The following is a 25,576-nucleotide window of genomic DNA, read 5'->3' as shown; positions in this document are numbered from 1 at the left end:
ATGTCGCATGGGGTAAGGGGCTGGAGAGTGGGGATGACAGTCTCTGCTGCCTCCTTCCGTGGGGCTGCTGTGAGCATAGAGGGCAAGTCCTTCAGAAGGACCCCACTTTTCTACTTGTGAAGTGGGGGCTCTGAGTCCTCCACAGCTCTGATGAAGCTGCGCGCTCTCTCCCTGGCTCTGCTGGCATGGACCCCCGTCCTGCCTTCGGCCTCTCTTCCAATAGCGTTGTCTGTTTCCCCACCTAATGAATGGTGATCTTGAGAATGGGGACCACGTCTGCCTGGCACATAGGGGATGTCAGTGGGTGGGTGAAGGACGGAATGGCGTAGTGGTATTTGGGGTCCTGACAAGTCCCTGCCACTGGACCTGCCCGTTTCCCCTTCATGTTCTCTGTCCTGCACAGGCCCCTGCACTCATGGCCATGTCTACTTTTTCCTATCCAACAGCCTTTGCTTACACTGCACCCCTACTGCAAATATCCTCCTGACCCCTCTTCACTTGTATTTAAACCGCCTGGCTGTGCAGCCAGCTTCATTCTGCTTCTTCTGAGGAGTCTGCCCTGAGCACAACAGCTGTAGCCTCCTGACCTCTCTTTTCTGGTTCTTGCAAGCCATATAGCATTCTGCACAGAGGCACGAAGTGAAGCTGGGCATCCTAGGAGTGACCTTCCCTGCTTGGGATTGCAAGCCTGGGGGCTCAGCACACAGTACTCAAACCTCCTGTGGGACCTCGCAGGAGGTTTTTAGAAAGGACGGGTTCCACTGAAGGTCATCTCTGTCTCGCTGCTTTTCTGTGTTCTCCCTCCTCCCTTAGACCCAGGGCATCCCTTGGCTGGGGTTTGTACTGCCCACGTAAAACTAAGTGGCCCTAGAGTGATGGCTCTCTGCCATTAGAATGAGATCCCCCTTCAGGGTAGGATTCTGTAACTCCCCATCAAAGTGGAGGGTTATGCAGGTCCTGATCTCAGGGTCTTGGGATTGAGCCGCACACGGGCCCCCTGCTCAGTGGGGAATTCTGCTTCTCCCTCTCCCTTGATCCTCCTCCCCGCTTGTGCTCTGTCTCAAATAAATAAAATCTTTTTTAAAAACAACAACAACAAAATGGAGGGTTACTAAGAACAGAACAAGGCCTCATCATCTTTGTTGTTTTCCATTCCCCAGAACCCCCACCACACCCTGCCTGTGTGAAAGGACAGATATGAGGGACCAAGGGCAGGAAGGAGTATGAGAAGCCGACCTTAAACTCGGGTTCCTTGCGTGCAAGACGTCTGAGCTCCCGGCTGAGCTGGAAGGCAGCCAGCATGGCGTCCTCACTGGCCAGCGAGAGGTGGGCCCTGCTGGCTATGCCGCGGTAGGTGTTGATGCGGGACAGGGAGAACTTCAGCAAGTCATAGCGGCGGGCGTTGCTGCACTCAAGGCAGGCGCAGGAGACCGGGTGGGGCCGGGCAATGGTGTGGCCCTGCTCCATGAGCAGCTGGGCGATCTCATACAAGTCCTTCTGGCAGGCCAGGGTGAGGGGAGTGACACCAGGGGCAAAGCGCGAGCCATCGATTGATGAGTCAAAGAAGGCCAGTGAGAAGGACCTAGTGTCCACTTTGGGGCCCTTCTCCCGTTCCAGCCGGGCCAGCAGGCGCCGCACTGCGGCCGGCTGGTTTGTGTCCACTGCCACCAGCAGGGCCTCGTGGATCTGCCGGAAGTCAAACTTGACATTGGCCAACAGCACATCAGCGATGGCCTCGTGGCCCAGCCGGATGGCCAGATTGAGAGCTTCCCTCCAGGAGCGGTCCTCAGCCTCCTCCACGTTCCTCAGGGGCCCACCTGGCCCGCTGCCTGATGCTTCGACCCCCGACTCCAGCAAGTGCTGCACTAGGCCCAGGTGCCCCTCCTGGATGGCAGCCAGGAGTGGAGGTGGGAACCTCAGCTTCTTGTTCACGATCTCCGTCCAGGTGGGCTGTGGCTGGATGAAGGAGGGAGAGGGTGGGACCCCTGTGTGGGACCCGCCCATCTCCAACCTCCTTTGCTTTGGGGCCTCCCTTGCCCTTCCACCTTTCAGCCCTCAGCCTAGACACCATACTATTTTGCTGTTGCCCAAACACATACGAACATGTTGAAGTACATTTAATGTAGTATATATGCTACATTTCTGAGCACTTCCCAAGTACAGCAACTCACTCATTACATTAACCCTGTGAGGTAGGAGCGATCATGCCCCCTTCAACAGGAGAGGAAACTGAGGTACAGATATGCTAAGCCACTTACACGAGATGGGGACCCAGGCAGTCTGGCTGAGGAGCCGGTGTTCTTAACTCCCCTTTATGCTACTTTGCAACTCAAATAGGAATTACTATTACTAGTTTTGGATTTTTGGAATCTTTACTAATTCACAACACCCAAAATGTGGAATATAATAATGTAAAAAAATAAATCCATTTTTTTTCTTTTAAGAAGGAAAAACAACAATGCTACCACCTTTAGCTATGTAATACTCTGAAATTAATTTCTACATCAAATATACATCCTATACTCTGGTATATATGGTTTATTTAATGTAATCATCTTACATAACGACAATATAAATGTTCCCCAAAAGACTACATCTGTGTAGGGGATAAATTTCATTTCCATATTTTCTAGGAATCAGTCACTTTGGAAACACCCTTTCATACCATAATAATAGCTTCTTGTGTAGATTTGTTACGTTGTTAATAAATACCCCTTTTACTGAAATACTGGTATTTAGAAAATGGGTCTTAGTTGAAAAAAGCATCATTTTCTTTAAAAAAAAAAAAATTGGCCTAAAACTAAAAAATTTATTCTTACAGTTCTAGAGGTTAGAACTCAGAAATCAGTATCATTGGGCTAAAAAGTCAAGGTGTTGGCAGGATATGGTAGCCCTAAGGGAGAATCCGATTCCAGCTTCTAGAGCTATGTTCCACACATTCCTTCATTTATGGCCACCTTCTCCATCTTAAACACCAGCAGCACTGAAGATTACAAACGTTTCCTTAGTCACCATTTTATTGTGTATATTCTTAGGTGAGGAAGGGCCAGGCCTGGGTCTGGCCAGGGGCCCCCTTCCTCCCTACAGCTGCCAGCCTCCCAGGAACCCAACACAGTGGGCCCGTGTGGGTACCCTGAGAATGGGTAAGTTAAAGCAGGTGGACAGGGCTGCATATGGAGTCTAATGCCAGATCTGCCCAGGACCCAGCTCCCATTTTGTTGACTTCATCTCCCAGCTGCTCATCCCTCTGAGAGTCCCAGAGCCTCTGAAAGACAGGTCCAGACATGTCCATGCAGGAGGGTCTTTGACCTGGGCTTTCCCCTCCCCTCAGCTCTGTCCAGGCCTCCTAGCAGATCTTAATGCTCCTCCCCCACCAACCTTCCCTGGCTTTGTCCTCTCCTACTTTGGATGGCACCTGTTCCTCAGAGCTGTCTCATCCCTCTCTTGCACCAGCCCTAGCAGGTACAGCAGCCCTAGCAGCCCCCGCCACTACTCTTCTCTCTGGGCCCAGGCTTGGGGCTCCAGGGGCTCTCTTCCACCAATGAGGCAATATCCATCACCTGCATGGCAGCTAGGACATCCTCTCTGCCCTGTGGCTGTATCAATTATGGCCAGAAATGGGAGCAGGATAAGGGAAAGTGGGAGAGCAGGCCTCTTACCGTGAGGAGGTCCATGGCTGCACCCGCCTATGCTGGTAGGGACGGAAGGACTTAACTCCTGCTCTGTCCGCTCCCCTGACTGTGCCCAGCTTCCTTTTTCCTACCTTCGAGTTCAAAACCCCGCCCTGGGCCCTCCCTTTGCCAGGACCAGCTGCTCCCCCTCTGCCCTGTACCCTGGAGACTGGAGGAACTGGTGAGTACTACACAGTGGAAACTTCTGGGAAAGGGGAGAGGACATAGTTGCTCAAGAAAGGTGGGAATAGAACTGAGAATGTCACAGGTGGAACAGACCTTAGAGACCCTCTGGTCCAATTGCCGCATTGTACAGATGGGGATTGGGATTTGCCCAAGGTTCCGCAGCCGAGCCTAGACCCATTCCTTAGTCATCAACCCATCTGATGCCTTTAATGGCTCTGCAAGTAGGAGGATGGGGGTTTTCTGTTACTGAGGGTTAATTCTGGGTCCAAGATGAAGAACTTGCTTCAAGTCACACAGTAACACTGTTACCTGATTGTACCTCGGGAGGGAACCCACACAGGGTACTGGGAGTTAAGGTCATGGGATGCTGGAGGTTAGTCTCATGCTCAAAAATCACTCTTGACTTCCAAGTATATCACAAGACTTATCTGCTAGGCAGTGCTTTTATTTCACTCGGTCTCAGTTTTCCTTCCAGGAAAATGGGCACGAGGATGCACGTCACTCACTGAGAGGAAGGCGTTCTGGATTATGTCCCAAAGCCCTAGAGAGATCACCAGTTCTACCCTAGAAGTTCCAGAGGGGAAAAGGATAGGGCTGTCTTGGGAGAACAGGGTGCCATGGTGACAGCAGCCTTGACAACTGGGAGTAAAGAGTAGGCTGGGCCCAAAGGTGCCCTCAAAGAGTCCTGAGGGAATGAGTGCATAGAAGGGGAGAGGACAGCTTGCCCTTATTGGCTCTTCTCAGCTGTCATGAGCTCCACTCCCCAGCGTTACTCACAGAGGGCAGGGGGACCAAAACCACAGGACCTCATGGCTCACGTCTGAGGAGTCTCCCCACACATGCTGGCATGTTCTTCTACTTCTCCTGCTGAGAAGTACAACTGGCAGAGAGGGCACTGGACCCAGGAAGCGGGTGGTGAGCTCTCTGGGGAGGATGCCCACAGTACTGACTGCGACGAAGATGGTGATGAGGAAGGAGAGGCTGGCTGAGGTGGGGAGATCTCTCCACAGGTGGCAGCGTGCTGGGGAAGAACCTCAACACTGAAGGAGCCTAAGGGGGAGAGAAGGAGGTTAGCAAAGTCGGGCCAGCTCCTAGGCACGATGCCACCCCAGTGTAGCTGTTTCTGTGGGAAATTTGTTCTGGCTGGATATCCTACACCAGACACTGTCTGGTCGTGAATTGGCGAAAATTTATCAAGGGTTTCCTGTAGGCCTTACACTGTGCCGGGAGCTGGGGGGCGGAAACCTAGGCCTCTCCTTCTGGACTGTAGAGTTCAGGTGTAAAGATAAACTATGGCCACAAGTGACTGTGATACAACACAGAAGTGAGAAGGGCTAAGTGCAAGGCAATCTGAGAACACCGCTGGTCCAGCTGGGAAAGATGAGCTGACAAGATCAGAGAAGACCTGGTAAACAAGAACCATTTGAACAGGGACTTAGAGAATTGGGACACGGGGGAAAGAGTTGGGAAGGAAATGCTAGGCCCTCTCTGACAGTATAACCTATTGCTTTGTTTCGTGTTTCCCCTGGGGACAGGGCCTGTGTCCCTTCCTCAGCTCAGCCAGCATAATATAAGCATGTACTCCAAACTGACTTGTATGTAACTGTGGAGAAGACTGGGGTCCAAGCTCGAAATGTTCCCTGGCAGCGTTCCCAGGTCTCCTAGTCCTCCTGCAAGTAGTAGTCCCACAATAAGCCCTGGGCCCCAGCAGCTCACCTGCACAAATGGGGCACAGGGCAGTATCCTGGATCCCACTGCTTTGGGCCTGGCGTCGGTGGTATTCTCTCTGCCCTGCTTTTGCCATCCCCCGCTGCTTGGGCCGTGTGTTTGAGCTGGATAAAGGCCTGTGAGAAAGAACAGTTAAAGACCAGCTATTAGTAAGAGGCTACAAGGGCTGAAGGAACCTTGAGTTTGGATGAAAGAGTGTGGACTCCTTGATGTGGAGCCAGCAGCCCTGGCTGGAGTCCTGGTTTTCCCACTTGATGTATCCAACCTCAGGGAAGTCATTTAACCTTGAACATCTGAGAACAGAAGTTCTATTATTGCTTTCAGGTTTTTTAAAATTATTCTTTTATTGAGATATAATGCATATCAATAAAATTCATCCTATTAAAGTATACTATTCAACAGGTTTAGGATATTCACAAGGTTGTGTAACTACCGTGACTATCTAATTCCAGAACACTTTTATCACCCCAAAAGGAAAACCTAAACCCATTAGTAGTCATTACCCCCACCTCTCTTCCGCCTCAGATCCTCGAAACCACTAATCTACTTTCTGCCTCTATGGACTGACTGTTGTCACATAGCTTGTTTCAAGGTGCATCCATATTGGAGCTTGCATCAGTACTTCATTCTTTTTTCATGGGTGAACAATATTCTGTGGTAGGAATAGACCACATCTTGTTTATCTGATCATCAGCTGATGGACACTTGAACTGTTTAGACTTTCAGCGATCATGAATAATGCTGCTATGAGCCTTTGTCTATATGTTTTTGTGTGAACCCCTATTATCAGTTTGGTTTTTTTTTTTTAAGATTTTATTTATTTATTTGAGACAGAGAGAGAGAAGTACAAGTGGAGGAGGGGAAAGGCAGAGGGAGAGGGCGAAGCAAGGCTTCCCGCTGAGCAGGGAGCCTGACTCAAGGCTCAATCCCAGGACCCTGAGATCATGACCTGAGCCAAAGGCAGATGCTGAACCGACTATCAGTTTTTGGGGTCTATTCCTAGGAATGGAATTATTGCGTCATACGGTAACACTATGTTTAGCTTTTTGATGAACTGCCAGACTGTTTATCAGGGTGATTGTAGTATTTTACATTTTCACCAGCAGTGTATGAGAGTTCCAATTTCTCCACAGCTTTGCCAACATTTGTTATTGTCTTTTTTTTTTTAATTTAAATTTAAATTTTTAAAGTAAGATCTACAACCCACATGGGGCTTGAACTCATGACCCAGAGATCAAGAGTTGCATGCTCTACTGACTGAGCCAGCCAGGTGCCCCTGCTATTCTCTTCTTCATTACAGCTATCGTACTCGGTGTGATCACTGTGGTTTTGATGTGCTTTTCTCTGATTGCTAATGATATTAAGCATTCTTTTCATGTGCTTATTGGCTATTCCTATATCTTCTCTGGAGAAAAGTCTATTCAGATCTTTTGTTCATTAAAATTTAGGTTTTCTTTTTATTGTTGAGTTGTAAGCATTCTCTGTGTAGTCTAGAAACAAGTCCATTATTAAATATGATATGCAAATATTTTCTCACATATTACGTGGGTTCTTTTTATTTTCTTGAGTGTTCTTTGAAACAGAAAAAGATTTCAAGTTTAATGAAGTCCATGAGGTACAATGTACTTATATTCAGATTCTAATTCACCAAATAGCTCCCTCCTTATTTAACTGGCAACAAGCGGACAAGGATATCTTTTCTCTATTTACCCTTTAGGTCCAGACCCTGAGATCAACATACAGACACAAGGTTGCTCTGACCCAACTAAGACACAGTGGGGAAAGAGTGACAGGTGTAGAAGGGCAATAGGTTTGGGGAGGTGATCTGGTCTTTCAGGCTGACCTACTCACCTGCGGGCTTGTACTTTCTGTCTCTTTGTCCTGCCCACATGATTCTCTGAGTTCTGCTCCTCTGGTCTGAGCTCTGTGTTAGAAGTACACATTAAATCTAGCATATTAACAACAACAACAAAAAATATATGATGTTCCTTCTTGTTTTTTTAAGACTTTATTTATTTACTTAAGGGAAGGATAGAGAGCATGAGAAGGAGGAAAGGGGCAGAGGAGAGGGGGGAAGCAGGTTCCCCACTGAGCAGGGAGCCCAACATGGGGCTCGATCCCAGGACCCTGGGATCATGACCTGAGCTGAAGTTAGATGAGGAACAAACTGAGCCATCCAGGCGTCCCATGCTTTGCCTTTGAAATATTTATCACAGTCTGAAGTTTTAGACTTACTTGTATGGCATGGAGAAGTCTCTCAGTTAAGGTAAGAGCACTGCTATTTTACTTACTGTGGCATCCCTGACACCTAACATGGAGCCTTGCACATAGAGATGTTCAATAAGTATCTATCAAATGAGTGGCAAAAAAACCCAGCAACAACCATTTGTCTAGCCATTCAGAACTTCCAAAACACTTTATATAGGATTTAATATTTTTGAAGGCGCTTTCATAGCTCCAGTGCCCTGACTGGGTGACCCCCAAAAGGTTAGTTCCCATTTTCTGTCTCTTAAAATAATAAACTACCTCCGTCCTCATGTGGTAGACAGCTTCTGAAATGACTCCTATTGATTCCTCCTCCCACTGAATTTAGGCAGAATCTAACGACTTGCTTTGAATGAACAGAATACGGCAAAAGTGATGGGCTGCCACTTCTGTAATCAGGTTCTAAAAGACTGACTTCTTTCTTTTTACTTTTTTTTTTAAAGCTTATTTATTTTTTAGTAATCTCTATGCCCAACATGAGGCTCGAACTCAAACCCTAAGATTAAGAGTCTCATGCTATTCTGACCAAGACAGCCAGGCGACCCAGACTGACTGACTTCTTGCTAGCACTCTCTCTCTTGCTCTCTAGTTTATGTACTCTGATGAAGCCAGCTTCACTATAAGATGCTCCAGGGAGAGGCTGGTAAAGAAAGTGAGAGAAGCCTCAGTCCAACAGCCCATGAGGAACTGGTTCCTACTAAGCACCTACTAAGCTAGAGAGCAGATCATTTCCAGCGGAGCCTTGCTGTGACTGTAGCTTTGGGTCAGATCTGGACCCAGAGGATGCTGGTAAGCCAGGTCCAGATTCTTAACTATGAGAAACTGTGAAATCATAAATATTGTTGCAAGCTACCAAGTTGTGGGGAAATTTGTTTATGCAACCATAGGTGACCAATATACCCTATTTCTGCAATGAGACAACATACTTATTATTTCAGTAATTTATTGTTCTTTAAAATGACAGATAAATTGATTCCTTTAAAAAAATTTTCCCAATGAAACAATGAGTGAAACTAAAGGTTTTCAATGAGAACTCTACGTGTTCTCTCTTTTGTTGTCTAGACCAGATAAAACCAAGAATCGTGGGGTTCAAATCCTGGATTTGTCACTTATTAGCTGTGTGACTCAGAATATTGAAACCTTCTGAACCTCAGATTCTTCTATAAAATGAGTGTAACTGTAACAGTATCTACTTCATAAGTTTGTTATGAACATTAAATAGTTAAGTAATAGTTAAGTTAGTAAAAGTGCCTTAGCAATGTCTGGTACAAAGTAGGAGCTCTGACGTATTTAATCCTTTTTTCCTTTGTGATAAAACAGTGCTATTCCCTTACTTTATTTCCCCCATTAAGCTCCATACACCACCACTCTGACCTAACCATCCTACCAAAGTGATCACAAAACATTAATACTTCAAGAGGCCAATATACTATGTGGTTTAATTCCTTCACTTTGAAGATGAGGGAATTGAGGCCCAAAGAAATAAGGATTCCTGATTTTGAGGCCAATACTATACAATATTTGATTTCTCTTCTGGTAACAACACACTGACAACTGTCTGTTCTCCCACATGAGGTCCCATTGGTAAGGGATCTTTGTATAGCAGTGGTGGATTCTGGGAGAAAGGATGGTACTAGAGAGAGTGAGGACCCAAAGGCAGGTGGTGGGACTCACCTGTGCTGGCTGGCTGACTAGGACCTGGTTCTGAGGGGCTGGTTCTCCTGCTTGCCATGCTTGGGGGGAACCTCCGGGCAGCTGAAAGCACCATTTGGGCTGAACGGCCCAAAGCCCCTGGCTGCAGCTGCTTTAGGATATTCTTAAGCTCTGAAATATCCTTGGTGCTCCTGCAGGGACACAGACATCACTTGGTTTCATTAAGAACAGAGACCCCATTCTGCTCCCCCAAGCCACTATATGTAACCAAGAAAGCCAGTTTGATATACAGATAGGGTTAGGTCTAGAGGATGTGATCAAGTGGGGAGAAAGGAGGAAGTGAGTGCCTGTGAGTGACTTGGTAGCTTTTCTTTTTTTTCAGGAGAAAGAACTAAGAAGTGGACAAGAGACCTCCATTCTGGTAGCTACGTACGTTTGGGGATCTGGGAAGAATGTCCTCCGAATGGAAGGATTAGCCAGCCAGGGGCTGGGACTAGACTCCTGAGCATCAGAGCCCTGAAAAGAAAATGGAGAAGAATGAACTACAGACACTCACCACCAGGGGGCACTGCCACCTAGTACCAGGGATAGTCCCAAACCTGAGGGCTTCAGCTTAACAAGTATGTATATTCGGCATAACTTTATGTGGTACGTTTCCTTGTGAGTTCACTCTCTACCAGCTGCAAGATACGAGATTCAGTAACTTTGTATACTTAGTTCCCCAATGCTAAGGATTTAGTCATAATCCTGAAAGATCAAATATATGCTGTCGGGAAAAATGGGGCCATGGGACTGATAATCATGTGCAAACTTTTGAAAGCATACATATATATATATGCTTTCAAAATATAAATAATATATTATAATATAAAATATAAATATATATATATATATATATGCAGCTTCAATCTGTGCGTATGTAAAGTTGATTCCTGTAGGTACAAAACTCAAACCACTTATCTCCATACACCTATGTGAGAGAAACTAAGTATACCCATATGTTTGTCTATATTGAATGTTCTCTTTTGAACTATTTGGGGACATTCTTATCATTTTTCTTTTCTGAATATTATGTAGTAATATTGTTCAATTTCCAGTATGATTTCTTTTGTGAACTTTTTTGTTCACCTGCAACTACACACCTACCAATTTGGCCACCATTTCTAGCCACTGATAGAAAGATATGTGTATGTGTGTATGTGTATATGTGTATATAGATACAAGTATTAGCCTAGCCACTAGGACTAGCCACTATATGTAACTATCACAGGCATTTTATAAACCTCTCTACTTCTAACCCCAGAAATGTCTACATGTGATAATCACACAACAGATCATTTCTACATAGATTTGATTTATGTGGTATGTGCCACAGTTTCTATCTTGTCAATATTCAATTTATCTGTCAATTCACTTGTACCTGTTTCCTTTTTTTCCCCAAATTTTCTTTTTCCCTTGAATTTAAAAGAACTAAAGATTTTTGTCTTTAACTTGCAGCTCAGATACTTCTATCACAGATTCTTTTTAATCTTTTAAAATTAGTTAATTAGTTTTTAACGAGGCTCCCTGCCTAGCATGGAGCCCAATGTGGGTTTAATTCCTATATTCCTAATTCCTATATTATCTCCATGACCTTGAGATCCAGACCTGAGCTGAAATCAAGAGTCCAACACTTAACTGACTGAGCCACCCAGGTGCCCCTATCACAGATTCTTTTAAAAGCAAACATCTTTCTTATAAAGCATGACCTTGGCCTCATTCTGCAAGTACGAGAAGTAGTATTTTTTTTTTAGATTTTTTAATTTTTATTTTATTTTTTATAAACATGTAATGTATTTTTATCCCCAGGGGTACAGGTCTGTGAATCGCCAGGTTTACACACTTCACAGCACTCACCATAGCACATACCCTCCCCAAAGTCCATAACCTCACCCCCCTCTCCCAAACCCCCTCCCCCCAGCAACACTCAGTTTGTTTTGTGAGATTAAGAGTCACTTATGGTTTGTCTCCCTCCCAAGTAGTATTTTTATTCACATTCACAGCTTATTTTATTTATTTAAGTAATCACATTTGCTGTTTAATATTTTATAAGTGCCATTACAGTCTCATTTTGGACCTAGCAGTAATTTTGAAATAATTTTCCAGGGTTTTTATTTTTTCTTTACCTTGTCTCATAAATTTTACAGTGAATGCTACTTGAAAGCACAACCAGATGGATGTGGAGAGATGGTTTATTTAACTGTAACTCTAAGTGAGATGAGGAATTGGGCTCCTGAGCACAGGTTAAGTGGAGTCAGGTGGCGTGGGTTCAAATCCACTCCAAGACTTATTTAGCCACGTGACCTGGGGCATCTCATCAAGTTTCTCTGTGCTTCTGTTTCCTAACTGGAAAACCAGTGCCACAAAAGACCCTATTTCACAGACCTAAAAGCCCTTATGTTTTGTTATCACTGTCATACACTATTATATCATACACCATTATTACAACACAGTAGGAAAAAAGCCTATGGAATTTTAGAAATCTTAAATAACAAAACTGAGTGCTACCACTCACGTTTCCATGTGCCAACCCTCTCTTGTAGAAACGTTTTGGGATCTCTTTCCCTGTAGTTTCACTGAGGTGTGTGCAGTATGTTTGCGTACAATATGTGTGCATATATATGTGAGGTGTGTGCAATATGTTTGCTTCTGCTCTAAACGTTCAATGCCTTCCTGACATTATGGCTCTGGAGCTGCTGACTCCCTCCTTGATCCCAGCAGGGTCTTAAAGGTGCAGAGTAATTGAGATGGCCATATTAGGGAGATACGATTTTTTGCGATAGCCCATAATTAGGGAGACCACATATCCTGGTTTGCTTGGGACGATACTGCTGTCTTGATAAAATTCACAGCACTGTTTTTTTTTTTTTTGCATTCCGAGGGACTCTGAGTTTGGATGGTAAATTTTATGGTGTTTCTATCTACAACTTGCCCCTGAACGGTGAGTTATTCAAAAAGCCTACTTTGTTCTACGCTCTGTGCCAGCTGCCAGGAATCAGTGTGGAACAAGAAAAACAGGTTCCTAATCTCACAGAGCTTGAGTCTGATGGGAGAGAGGCCAGGCCCTAGGGTTATATCTCCACTCACTCAGGCCCAGGCCCTGCAGAGCAGAGCCAGAATCAGCAGAGTACTGGAAATGCTTCAACGGGTCTTGCTGCAGATTTTTAACCCTTCCAGGGAAGGAGGAGGAAATCTCAGACCAAGCTTTACTTTGTCTCAGTTCTTTGGGTCTCCCCTGAGGCTGTATGGCAAAAGCATCTCCTCCTTTGTTTTCTCTTCCCAATGTCCAGTCTCTTGTTTTTCTCAGTAACCTCGACATTGACTCCAGGGGCTGAACTTTTGGCTATGCCAGATGTTTGGAGCTTCTAAAGACACAGTATGTGCACAGGAAGCGCTATGGTACAGCACAGGAGACTTGATTTCTAGTCCCTCCTCGGCTCTGATTCACTGTGTGAATTTGAATATGGAAGTTTCCCTAGCTGAGACGTAGAATGAAGTATGGAATGGTCTCTCTGTATTTTTTCATACATAGAATTCTAGACTCTAGCTTTGTGTGATTCTGTCTTTGTACTTGTTTGGAGGGAATTATGATGGAGGGTACTGGAAAGGTAAATGAAGACACCAGGGACAAGAAATCAGGAAGAGTCTGAATGGGTTTAGAAGGAAAAAAAATAACTAGAAAACTGGCTGAGAAGAGGGGAGGTACACTGACCAGATACTTATCCATCTTATCCACCAGTATGTGTGTGCTGTACAGGGAGAGAAGGCAGGAAAACAGATGAAATCGCAGAGCACGTATCTGAGATTCTAACTGGCTCTCCTGGCAGGTGGGCCAGGCAACAACAATGACAAAGACACAGTAAGTGAGCCCTGGGACTCACTTACTTGCAGTTGCCAGAAGGAAAAGTCTGGTGAAAGCCATAGCCCACAGGAGCCTACACCTAAAGTATGAGATTAAGTTTGAATCCAAAAAGAGACTTCATTCTTGCTAAAGAACAAGTGGTCCAATAGCTGTGACACTGTACTGAAGCCTCGCTCCCTTGACTCTCCCACAGGTCAAAGGGGAGGACGGGCATTCACTCTTACCTGTAAAAAAGGGTAGCAAGCCCATTTATATTTTTATTTGAGCATGTGAGTGTCTATCCCTCAATCAAGCACCAACTTTCTAACCAGAAACTGGAAACAAAAAGTGGAAAAATATGAAGTCCTTGTTCCATCACTGTACATACCTGGCTCAGCCTAGAGCTCTTAGGGGCCGAGGGACCTCCCACAGGGTCATCTAAGGAGTCCACGGAGGAACACACCCGGAGGAAGGCCAGGCCAAAAGACTGCTGACGTGTGAAGGGTTGGGAGCAGGTCAGGCGAAGTCGATCCCATGACTCACCTGAGGCTGGCGCCAGGAAATCATCTCAAGGGAAAAAGAAAGAAAATGAAAGGGACATTCATGCACATGCATGCACCGAGGGGAGAGAGGACAAGAAGGTCAATATTGGGGATGAGAAGGTCAATACTGGGGAGAGGAAAGAAAAGACGGACTGTAAACTCCAACAACTTCGGTTTGTTGGTAAACTCCAACAAAAGGAAGAATGGAGGTCATGAGTAACTGGCCCGTTCGGCCTCGGTGCTCAGGGTCTGGCAGTGCCAAGCAAGCCAGGCAAGGTGTGCTCGTGCCCAGTGCCTCGCCTTCCCATATTCGCCCTTCTCTGTCAGGGTTCCACACTGTGCCCAGTACAAGCACATCCTCATTCTGCACCTCTCCAGGAGAGGTCTCTCAATGTCTCATTTTGACAGGAGGTACCTGCAAAGTTGGGGTCTGAGCTGACCCTTTCCTGGTGCGTTGACTGAGCTGGATCTACCCTTCCTGGACCATGAGATCTCAGCCTCCTCCACAGCACTCTGTGGTCTCCAGACTCACTCCCAGTATGACATACCAGTACCGCAAACCTTTCTCGCCTTGTGCTGTCTGGTAGTACCTCATCTCCCGCACCTAAGGTGCCCCTCCCATATCAGTCTTCCCTCACAACATTACAAACACCTCCATTGTTAATGTGGACAAATCCTCACTAGACTCTAAATCCCCAGAGGCCAGGAATCAGGTCTCATGTTCTTCTGCAGTGCCTAGTGAACACAGATCTGCACTGACTGGAACTCAGGAAACACTGGGCACCGCCTCCTTATATCCATCCAATAGCCTTCCATCACTTCCATAAACATTATTCTCCACTACCACTTATTCAGTGGTCCATCCTTATCTGCAGGGCACATGTTCTGAGACCCTCAGTGGATGCCTGAAACCACAGATAGTACCAAACTCTGTACACACTGTTTTTTCACTATACTTACATATCTATGATAAAGTTGAATTTATAAATTAGGCACAGGTTAACAACAACTAATAAAACAGAATAATTATAATATACTTTAATAAGTTATATGAATGTGGTCTCTTTCTCTCTCTCTCAAAATATCTCACTGTACACTTTCCCCTTTTCTTGTGATGCTGTGAGATGATAAAATGCCTACAAGGTGAGAGGAAGTGAGGTCACTGATGTAGCTAGGCACTGTGACAGTTAGGCTACTACTTGACCTCTGACACTGCATCAGAAGGAGCATCATGTACTTCTGGGCCGTGGTTGACTGCAGGTAACTGAAACTGGAAAGTGAAACCGTGGATGAAGGGTGGGGAGGGGCGGACAACTATACTCACACTCATGTACATTTATACAAATAAAAACACTACTCACAAAGAGTTCTACCTCAGGCTCCACCGAATCATGTTATGTGTCAGTATAGATCAGCTCATAAACATTCCCAGTTATCACCTATTCTCATGACAGAGAACTCATACACAAACATATCATACAGCTGTTCATTCACTACTCCCCCATGCCCCACAGATATAACTGAGCTCCTGCACAGGCCCCTCTCACAAGCCTACCTACCAGCCCAGCTCCGTGGCCCTCTATAGTGAGTCATCTAGCTTCACATCACTGTATCTCTTTCTCATAAACTCTCTTGTTCACTCTCTCCCATTTCTGCTTTTGCCTCCCTTACCATTTTTATTTGTCAAGATTTTATTAATTTATTTGAGAGACAGTAAGCGAGCACAAGCAGAGGGAGCAGAGGGAAAGGGAAAAGCAGACTCCTCGCTGAATATGGAGCCCACTGTGGGGCTCAATCCTAGGACGCTGGGATCATGATCTGAGCTGCAGATAGACGCTTAACTAACTGAGCCACCTAAGCATCTCTCCTTACCATCTTTAAACATGCGGACGCCTGAGCGGTTTTTCCCCTGCTTTAAGTCGGCTAGGGACATTAGCATGGTTGCAGGGAGCAGGGTGACAAAAGGTCTATCCAGGGACCAGGAAGAACGGCCCACATCAATTTGCAGGAAAGCAGAGCCACAGTTACCTGGGGACAAAAGGTTAAGAGAAGAATTTAAAGGTAAAGGGAAGATGTTCCCTTGACTGCATAAGGAATTGGGTGGGAAAAAGACATTCTTCCCTTCTAGAGCTAGTTGGAGGCCCAGAAAGGTCAAGGAGCACAGAGCCAGCAACTGAAGTTGATGAGACCTCAGTCCACAGAAAGATGAGATGAAGGTTCATGGTGTTCCTCCCAGCCAGAAACCTTCCCTTCCCTGACTCAGTAGACTTGTTGCTTCTCTGTCCTCTGGCTCTGGCAGGCAATGCTAATCTCCGTCTCTACTAACCTCTGCTAAGGAGCCTGACATTTCTCTATCCTGACAGAGCTGAGACCAATGGTCTTTGTCGGTTCTCTACTCCAGAGAACTCTAAGGTCAACCTTCTCAACGCATAAATTCCTATGGAGCCTTCCCAGATTGGTGTGCAGAGCTCATTCCCCAGCGTGCTCTTGACAATGATATTTAGAGGTGTAGACAGGTTGTATTTGTTGGCACTTATAATTATGTCAGCGTCCTAAGGCTTCACCCAGACTGCTCAGATCAAAGTAGGGCAGATACGTTGCCTAAATCAGGGAATGCTATCCCCATTTCATTCTATGTGAACAGAACCCTCAGAATTTGCCAACACCATACACCTGTTCCAAGAGCAAGGGCCACATCTCACTTTACACCAGGAAGGGCTTATTCCATGAAAGGTGCTCAGCTAGACCGAATTGGGACACTCTGGTGGAGCATTTGGAAGGCAATGTTACTCCCGTGTGTCTCGCAGAGGTTTCCAGAGCTCTGAGAACTCACTCACCCACATCAATGTAGCCAATGGGCACTGCCCTCTCCAGCTGGAGTTCTACTTTCAGTTGCCCACTCTTGTCCTGAGGACTGCTGAGCCAAGGTCCTCTCGGACTATCTGGGTTCAGCAAGTTCTCCACAGGATACTTGGGATCCTAAGTCAGAGAGAGAAGGAGAACATCAGGACCTTCACTGAGCCAAAGGCTAAAGAGGATGCCCAAGAGGAGGGATCCCTGCATTCCCAAACCTTTCCAGGCATTTTAACATGACAGAAAGATACTAGATGGGAGTTATCATTGTGCCAGAGGATTTACAGACCTTTCAACTGTCCTTTCTACCAAACTACCGCATTCATCCTCTTAACACTTTAGTTTACTGTTTAGTTTACCTAACGTTATTGCTTCTTAGTTTGTTAAATGATCAATAAACTGAAGCCTAGATTCAGAAACTTACCCAAGGTTACAAGAGCTAAATAACCGACTAGACTCGGAACACCTAGGTCTTTGAATCCAGGGCCCTTAACCACCACACTAGACTATTTTCATTTATAAGATGCTTTCACAGACATCATTTATCTTCAAAGTAACTCTATGAGATTTTTATTCTAAGTTTACAACTGATGGTTAGAAATCAAGTGATTTGTTCAAAGGCAACAACAGCAGTACCAAGAGAGACATTCTCGGTTCGAATCCAAAGTTTTTTTTTGTGGAAGCGCCCTGAACAAACTACTTTCTCTCTCTGCATTTAAATTTCTTCATCTATAAGTAAAGGGGAGGGAGACTATATTCATGGTTTTCAATTTTGTTTTAGCAATAAAATCCCGTCCTCTTACTGAAATCTTAAAGTGTGTGTGTGTTTGTGTGTATTTTCAACAAATAAAAACAGAGCTCTGGTTAAAACACAAGTTGGGGGCCTAAAGACATATATGAACCCCTGCCTTCAATTTCCAGAAGTGGGTGCCTGTAGAATGCAGTTTGAAAACCTCAGTATTAGGTGGTAAGCAATGACCTCTGGCATTTTAGAAGGCTCAGTGTATGAAGAAAAACATTTAGGCTGACTATGTAGGTAAGAAGGGTATGAGTAACTTTTTTTTAAAAGATTTTATTTATTTACTTGACAGAGATCACAAGTAGGCAGAGAGGCAGGCGGGGCGGTGGGAGAGGAAGCAGGCTCCTCGCTGAGCAGAGCCCCATGTGGGGCTCCATCTCAAGACCCTGGGAGCCAAAGGCAAAGGCTTTAACCCACTGAGCCACCCAGGCACCCCTCCCAAAGACTCTCTTAAGGGTCTCTGAAATGTGTGGGAATGTTTTCGACTGTCATAATGACCAGAAAGCATCATTGTCATCAGGATCTGGAGCCCATGGATGCTCAATAGCCCACCGGGCAAATGACACTGCTACAGTTGCTGACTTATCCATCCAAAATGCCAAGGTACCTTCTGAGAAAGACTAGGGTAAACAGAAGGGGAGGAATGGGAAGAAAGAAAGGATAAATGGATAGAAATGGCAGGAGATGAAAGGGTGGCAAGTCCCTAAGAATCAGCCCTTTGGATCAATTCTGAGCCCAGGCGCCGACATCTAGACCTAACTGGGATAAGTGGGATTTCCTGAAAGTGAACTTTTAGGGAGGAGGCTGAGATTTTTTTTTTTTTTAAGGTTTTATTTATGTATCTATTTGTGAGAGAGAGAGAAGGTAGAGAGAGCATGCATGCACAAGCAGGGGGAGCAGCAGGCAGAGGGAGAAGCAAGCTCCCCATTGAGCAAGCAGCCTGATCTGGGACTTGATTCCAGGACCCTGGGATCATGACCTGAGCCGATGGCAGACACTTAATTGACTGAGCGAGCCAGGCATCCCAGAGATCACTGTTGATGGTGGAGGTGATAACCTAAGAAATGACCTTGAATGTTCTGGTCTGCTCCCAGTGACAGAGTAATTAAACTGCCTAGAAGGGACCCCGATATAGACTTTGGGCTTATGGTTTTGACAGTTCCCTTCAAACTAAGGGTGGCCTGAGGTTGCTTTCTTCTTTACTTTTTTTTTTTTTTTTTTTTGGTTTATAATTTCAATCAGCAATAATCACACCTCGGATAAACCTCATTGGCTACGATACTGCCACTGTGCAAAGCTTTTTGGTTTATAATTAAAAAAATATATTTTTTTAGTAATTTGTTTTCAGTGTTCCAGAATTCATTGTTTATACACCACACCCAGTGCTCCATGCAATACATGCCCTCCATAATACCCACCACCAGGCTCACTCATCACCCCAACCTCTCCCCTCCAAAACCCTCAGTTTGTTTCTCAGAGTCCACAGTCTCTCGTGCTTCATCTCCCCCTCCAATTTCCCCCAACTTACTTCTCCTCTCCATCTCCCCATGTCCTCCTCTTCTTTACCTTTATTTCCTGGGAACACTTCCGTTATGCATCCTGCATTACTCTGGGAATAGCCTGAGGGCAAGGGCTATGTGTCCTCCTTTGAATTTGGATCCCCGAAGATAGGATCTGTCCCTTCTGTTAAACTGGGGGTATCCTGAAAGTGCAGCCAAGTCTCCTATTTTTGTTACTCCTCTCAGTCATCAAGAAAAACATCATGCCTAATTAACGTACCTGAGAGGAAAATGATACCACATGGCTAATCTTTACAGGAGCCATGGTGTGCCCAGCAGCTGTCCCAAGTCGGAGACGAAATTACTTTCTCCCAAGATTTCTTCTGTCACCACTTTTTGCACTGCCTATGTTTTGGTCCCGTCAGCTTCCAGAAGAGAACAAATCCTCATGCTACTACTGAAGAAGAAAACAAAAGAAAAACAAAATTGGCCATGTCTGGTTCTCTGGTAATTTTTGCAGCAGTCAGTCAGACTGTTTCTGGTTCCCATGATGGACTTAAGGGGGCAGTGGGTGGGGAACAGATCTGGACCAGGGGGTGAGATTCCAGCAAACGTGAAATGACTGGCATGCAAGCACCAGGAAACAGAGCAGCAAGTACTAAATATGTTAGCAAGGTAATATTTGTTCTATATGTAGGTGAGCTCTCCAGGGCATGAATTATGCCTTAAATCATTTACCTTTACACCCCTAGAGCCTAGCACATAGCAAAAATACAACAAACGTTCAACTACATACACACAGGTCTATCAATTTTTGTCTTCCCTTTAAAATCAATCTTCTTAAATTTGTTTTTCGTTGTTACTCCCTTATTAGGAATATTTAATAGCTTGCCAATGTATTCAAATCCCTTTTTACATGGTATGTACTTGATAAATATTAATGCAGCTTAGCCCCTCAAAGCATCTATAATGGAAAGCTCTACATTTTCTACTTCGTCTGCTCCTATTCCTTTCATCAGTGTTTTACCTCTCATTGTTTTATTTAATATTGAAAGTTCATTATGGATATTTATACTTTGTCATTTGCCAAAATTTTACAGAACATTTTAAATATATGCAAAAACACATGTTAATATAGTGGACTCTTACCCATCCATCACTTAGCTTCAACAATTCCTTGGCTAGAGGTATTTTAGAGTTGTCTGAATGCCTTTAGGTGGGATCTCTCTCCGAATATTTATACCCTGCCCTTTTTATCCATGTTCCTTACCCATCTGGCTCCTGAGAATGTGTCCATGACCCCTGATAAATTCTTGGCCATAATGTTTGGTCTTCTTATTTCCTTCCCTGGTCCCTCAACCCCAATTCTCCCCCTCACCCCCATTTCGAAGACATCCTTCATGCCATTGCCTTTGTTTGGAATGCTCTTTCCCTTTTGTACTTGTCAAATTGAATGCATCTTTGATGCTCAAATATCATCTCCACCTCAACCATCTCAAGCAATAGTTCCATCCTCTTGATTCTGTGTTGTAATTATCTGGGTATATATCTTATGTCCCTTGATCAACTGTAAACTCTTGGAGGACAGACTTCATGTCTAATTCATTTCTGTATCCTCAGTGTAAGAGGGAGAAACAGATTAGCAAATGTCTGCTGAATGAATGACCATAAACACTGAGCTCCAGTGAGCCAGCAGTCATGGAGTGCTCACAGTGGGGCAGACTGCTTTGACAGTGGTAATAGTTAGTGAAGGTCATCCAAAGGTTAAGCACTCCTCACAGGTCATATTCAGTATGGTGCCATAGCTTTAAAGAGAGAAAAAGGTAAGATGAGTCCCGAGTCACCTCTCCAGGCCTTCAGATTAAGAGTTGATTATTCCACTAAAGGAACTCACTGAACTTCAACAATTTTTCCACTCCCTGCAAACGGGGATACATTGGATATATAAAAATAAATGATATGGTCTCTGTTTTGGAGGAATTCCCAGTATACATTTGTGATTTGATGTGAAAACTCTACCATCTCTCATCATTAACATACAGAGGACTGACTTGGCCAGCCCCAAAATATACCCTAGGCTTGGAGACCCGGAAGCTGTCAATCTTGGATATTTTATTTAGTTAATATTTTGGGGGTGTCTAGTAGGTATCAGGCACTGTACTGGTACTGGATACACAGCGATGAGTAAGATATATACAATCTTTTTCATGAAGATCATGGTTTATCAAATTGCTTGCAGCTCTCCAAGATTAAGTGCTCTCCAACCTCCTTGCACTTGTATATACTGTTGTTCTTTGTTTTTTTTTTTTTTTTGCAATGGCATGCATGTTTATCCTGTTTTTCTCCCCACTAAGTAGTGGGTACTTTGAGGATGTGGATTTTTGTCATGTTCATCATCTCTCACACCTCAGGGAGGTGCTGAAACACAGTAGGCATAAAGAGCCATTGAAAAGAATACTTTAGGGGCACCTGGGTGGCTCAGTGGGTTAAGCCTCTGCCTTCTGCTCAGGTCATGATCTCAGGGTCCTGGGATCGAGCCCCGCATCGGGCTTTCTGCTCAGCAGGGAGCCTGCTTCCTCCTCTCTCTGCCTGCCTCTCTGCCTGTGATCTGTCTCTGCCAAAGAAATAAATAAAATCTTTTTTTTTTTTTTAAAGATTTTATTTATTTATTTGACAGAGAGAAATCACAAGTACACTGAGAGGCAGGCAGAGAGAGAGAAGGAAGCAGGCTCCCTGCTGAGCAGAGAGCCCGATGCGGGACTCGATCCCAGGACCCTGAGATCATGACCTGAGCCGAAGGCAGCGGCTTAACCCACTGAGCCACCCAGGCGCCCCTTTAAAAAAAATTGTAGAAAAGAATACTATATTAAGTCAACATAATTCCATTCAGAATTTCAGCAGAAGTTTCTGGCAAACATGATAAACTCATTAACCAATAAAGGGCCACAAATTCCTACAACAATTCTAAAAAGACAGATCAAGCAGATTACAGAAACAGACTCATATAAATGTGAATTTGCATCCTGTTGACTATAAGATAGAACAGAATCATGAGTCTGTCAAAAAAAGATGAAGTAACAAGTGGTGTTCAAAAAATTGGTCCACTTGTGAAGAAAAATAAAAGTAGATCCCTACCTCATAACATATTTAAAAAAATTATACTCAAGTGATCAAAGATGGAAACATGAAAAATACCTTAAGGTAACAAAAACAGGGTTAAAATAGAAAATATAAATGACTGACTGGAAGAAGATATCTGCAACACATAAAAAACTTGGATAGTATTCAGAATATATATTTTTAAATATTATAAATCAGTAAGAAAAGGAAAAACAATCCAATAGAAAACTGGAAAGAAGATAGAAATACAATTTACATAAGATTTGAATGACCAAGAATCCATATTTTAAAAAAGTCCTCATACTTTCTGGTAATAAGGAAATTGCAAGTACTTCTCTTCTAAGACCAGAAAAAATTAAAAAGTCTAAAAATGTAAAGGGTTGGCAATAACATGGGGAAACCGGCCCTCTCATAAACACTTCCAGCCCATCTTAATTCCAACTAGCTACATTCCAAGAATAGCCACATATGTGTGGCCTGTAGTTAACTTATTTGAACAGTGCAGTTCTAGAGGGATTCACATGTGTACAGACAGATACAGTATTTCTAATAGGAAAAAACATAAAGTTTTAATGTCCATTAATTGAAGAATGTATAAATGGAATGGTAAAATACTATATACATTATATAATAGAATACTACCTAACAGCTAAAAGAATTGAATTAGATGTAAATACACATGAACATGGACAGTTCTCAAAAAATATAGTGAAAGGTTAAGTTACAGAATGATATAGAAAATAGCACTTATTTTCATCAAAAAACAAAATGAAATAATACAATTACATTGTTAATACACAGAATTTTTCTCAATGGACTGGAAGAATACCCAGCTAATTGTGATAATAGTGTCTGAGAAAGATGAAAGAGTAATGGGTCTGAGAGTAGAAGACTCAAGTAAGTTCAACCTTTATCCGTATTATTTTATCTTTTTTAAAAATGAGGACGCAAAGAGATCATGATGTCAGTACTCAATTTGGGGTGATTGGGTTATAAGGTATTTATTATATTCTCTGTATTGTTTCACATAATAAATTCCCCTTTTAAGTAAATAAGATGCCTGTAGATGTAAATGTTACCCTGTAACTTCCTGTTGGTCCTAAAATAAAGTTGACAGGCACTGCATTGAGTCCACTGGTCATCCTAGCACTATTCTCCCGATAATCCAGCTGGGCCGCCCACGGGGTAAGCGTGCAGGGGCCATAGGTTTGTATGGTGTTGGGTCCGGATGTACCGATAAGAAGGGGGTGGAAATGAGTTAGGAAGCTTTAAGTTGGGGTGCAGCACAGAGAGAATAAGGTGTATGGGCGGGGGTAAAGATAGGGGCTGCGCACGCACGATGTGTGGTGGGAAAGAGCACGGAGATTTGTAAAGCGACCCTAAGGCGTGAGAGCGCAACAGCAGATTGGGAGCGGTGGAGGTGCCGCAAGGCTCTTCTCTCAGGTTCAGCAGGCTAAGCCGCACAGCCGCTTCCCCCGCACCTCAGAATGCGCTGTTTTGTACATTCCTCGACGGCCACCCATTCTCGGCAACTCCCCTCCCCATCAACACCCCCGCAAAGCCCCTCACCCGGGACAATGGACCTCGAAGAGCCACCGCTGCCTCAGATCCTGGACCACAAACCCATTCTCCCGCCAATCCAGCCCTCTGACCTCCGCCTTCTGACCTGGAGCACGACTCTTACGCCACCCCAAGTCCCGGAATGTGTTCTGTCGTCTCAGGAAGCCGCTGTTTCTGAAAGATGACGCCCATCGAAGCAAGAAGACATTCGTGCGTAGCTATGTATATTTTATGTCTATTTGTAAATGAATATCTTAGGCAAATTTTCACTCACTACAAATCTGAGCGCGGAAGTTAGACTTCCGGGTCAGATTCAATACGTTCTGGGATATGTAGTCCTTAGCCTCCACGCTTCACTCCTTGGAGCTCAGAGTGAGGGAGCGTCGGGAAAGTTGACGGTTTAGAGACTCTTCTCTTTCGCTGTCCAAAGGGAGAATTGGTGAAATATTTGCACTATAAATAATACAGGCCCAATTTCTCATTTCGCAAGAACCCTCCTCCAGCTAAACTTGGAAGTGCCTGGAAACCGTCCCTCCCTGACCTTTAAAGAGTATCAGGTAGATGGTCTCTTAGTCCCTCTCAGAGCTCCGCCTGTCTTGATGCCCCGCCCTCCTGCTGGAGCTTGAGCCGCCTATTGGCTAGGGTCACTTGAGCGGCGGAAGCAGCTGGCTAGCACGGGGACGGGGGAGGGGTAGAGTTGTGAAGATGGCGGCAGTGGTGGAGGTGGAGGTTGGAGGAGGTGCTGCCGGGGAACGGGAGCTAGATGAGGTAAGAAGAGTTCAGAGTCAAGGAGGGAAGAGGCTTACCCTGAAACTGAAGGGAGGGGAGGAGAGGAATCGGGAGTAGGGTCCTAGGAGAGGCGGGACCCTGAGAGGGAAGGAGCCAAATGGGGGGCGGGTGCGCGGAGAGGGAAATCAGAGATACCCTGGACTCGGAGAGTCGGAGGCGGACATGGGGGTAGAAGACTTGCAGTAACCTCGAGGATGGAGATGGAGGATAGGGAAGGAAGCCAGAGAGGATGGGGGCATTAAGATTTGAGGTATTACTTGGGGGTCCTAGGGTAGGACTGAAGGGCTGAGAGGTAGCTTGAGTCGGAGGGGCGTGGACTTCTGTAAGGGAAGGCCGGGCTTTAGCTGTGGGAGAGTCGCGTCTAGGTTTGGCGTGGGGGTTGGGGACGCGGACCGGGGAAGAGTGCTAATCTGCTGATATTATAGCATTATTTTTTATATAAGAACTATTTTATTTTTCCATACACTCTAGGACTTTGTACCTAGTGTACTTAGTAAAGTTTTGGGCTCTGAATGGATGAACGAATGATCACATACCGGAATTCATCCATTCACTCATTTAACAAACGTTACATATCATCTTTGCTCTGAGTTCTGGGCTAAGTGCTAGGGACGTAGGGGCCTTCCCATTGAGGAGGCCACAGCCTAGTGATGGGAGACACACAGGGAAGACTAGTCACTGCATCAGAGGTTTAATGATGGCTCTGCAAAGAGGGGACCAATTTAGTTTGGGCTAGGGAAGGGTTCCCAGAGGAACTGAGTCTTATGGGGTAAGTGATTCTCTAGTTCTAGCCCCTTCTAAACGTATGAGTTCTTTGAGGATGAGCTCCTTAAGGATGTATGTCCCCTTTACCTGTTTAATAGGCATTTAACAACGGATGTATTTAATTACCAGTGGTCCTTGAGTCACTAGGAAGAAAGACACATTGAGTTTGGAAGGAATGAAGGGACAGCGCTGAGAAGTGAAGAGAAGGTGAGAAAGTAGAGGGAGATGATTTTGAGGCCAAAGGTACATTCAGAACAAGGGGTGTT

The 25,576-nt window shown here is 44.8% G+C and overlaps 2 protein-coding genes and 1 pseudogene across 8 annotated transcripts in view; 1 reads left to right on the top strand and 2 right to left on the bottom strand.

Moving 5' to 3' along the window:
* Positions 1-24,286, bottom strand: part of LOC116599602 (short transient receptor potential channel 2) — a 40,046-nt gene extending 15,760 nt beyond the window's left edge. Inside the window, exons 1-11 of one of the 4 annotated variants that reach the window (XM_032359537.1) lie at positions 23,766-23,855; positions 19,357-19,533; positions 16,763-16,904; positions 15,798-15,953; positions 13,772-13,950; positions 9,937-10,019; positions 9,525-9,694; positions 7,437-7,509; positions 5,574-5,701; positions 4,799-4,907; positions 1,237-2,014 (exon numbers count right to left, since the gene is read on the bottom strand). In XM_032359537.1, the coding sequence (XP_032215428.1) occupies positions 1,237-2,014; positions 4,799-4,907; positions 5,574-5,701; positions 7,437-7,509; positions 9,525-9,694; positions 9,937-10,019; positions 13,772-13,950; positions 15,798-15,953; positions 16,763-16,904; positions 19,357-19,401 (1,863 nt within the window). In that variant the 5' untranslated portion in view covers positions 19,402-19,533; positions 23,766-23,855. Of the gene's footprint in view, positions 1-1,236; positions 2,015-4,281; positions 4,908-5,573; positions 5,702-7,436; positions 7,510-9,524; positions 9,695-9,936; positions 10,020-13,771; positions 13,951-15,797; positions 15,954-16,762; positions 16,905-19,356; positions 19,534-23,765 lie in introns of those variants that run through there. The other 3 variants (XM_032359535.1, XM_032359534.1, XM_032359536.1) reach the window with 3 other exon arrangements.
* Positions 18,794-18,876, bottom strand: LOC116600385 (annotated as a pseudogene).
* The window catches only part of RNF121 (ring finger protein 121), a 91,133-nt gene continuing 88,917 nt past the window's right edge, over positions 23,361-25,576 (top strand). Inside the window, exons 1-2 of one of the 4 annotated variants that reach the window (XM_032359546.1) lie at positions 24,420-24,524; positions 25,409-25,517. Coding sequence is in view for 2 of the 4 variants with exons in the window: in XM_032359548.1 (XP_032215439.1) it covers positions 24,462-24,524 (63 nt within the window). In the remaining 2 variants the exon portion in view is untranslated. Of the gene's footprint in view, positions 23,382-24,409; positions 24,525-25,408; positions 25,518-25,576 lie in introns of those variants that run through there. The other 3 variants (XM_032359547.1, XM_032359548.1, XM_032359545.1) reach the window with 3 other exon arrangements.

Source organism: Mustela erminea, chromosome 9 (assembly GCF_009829155.1).
Source record: "Mustela erminea isolate mMusErm1 chromosome 9, mMusErm1.Pri, whole genome shotgun sequence".
Lineage (NCBI taxonomy): Eukaryota > Metazoa > Chordata > Mammalia > Carnivora > Mustelidae > Mustela > Mustela erminea.
This window is presented reverse-complemented; position numbering and strand designations above follow the sequence as displayed.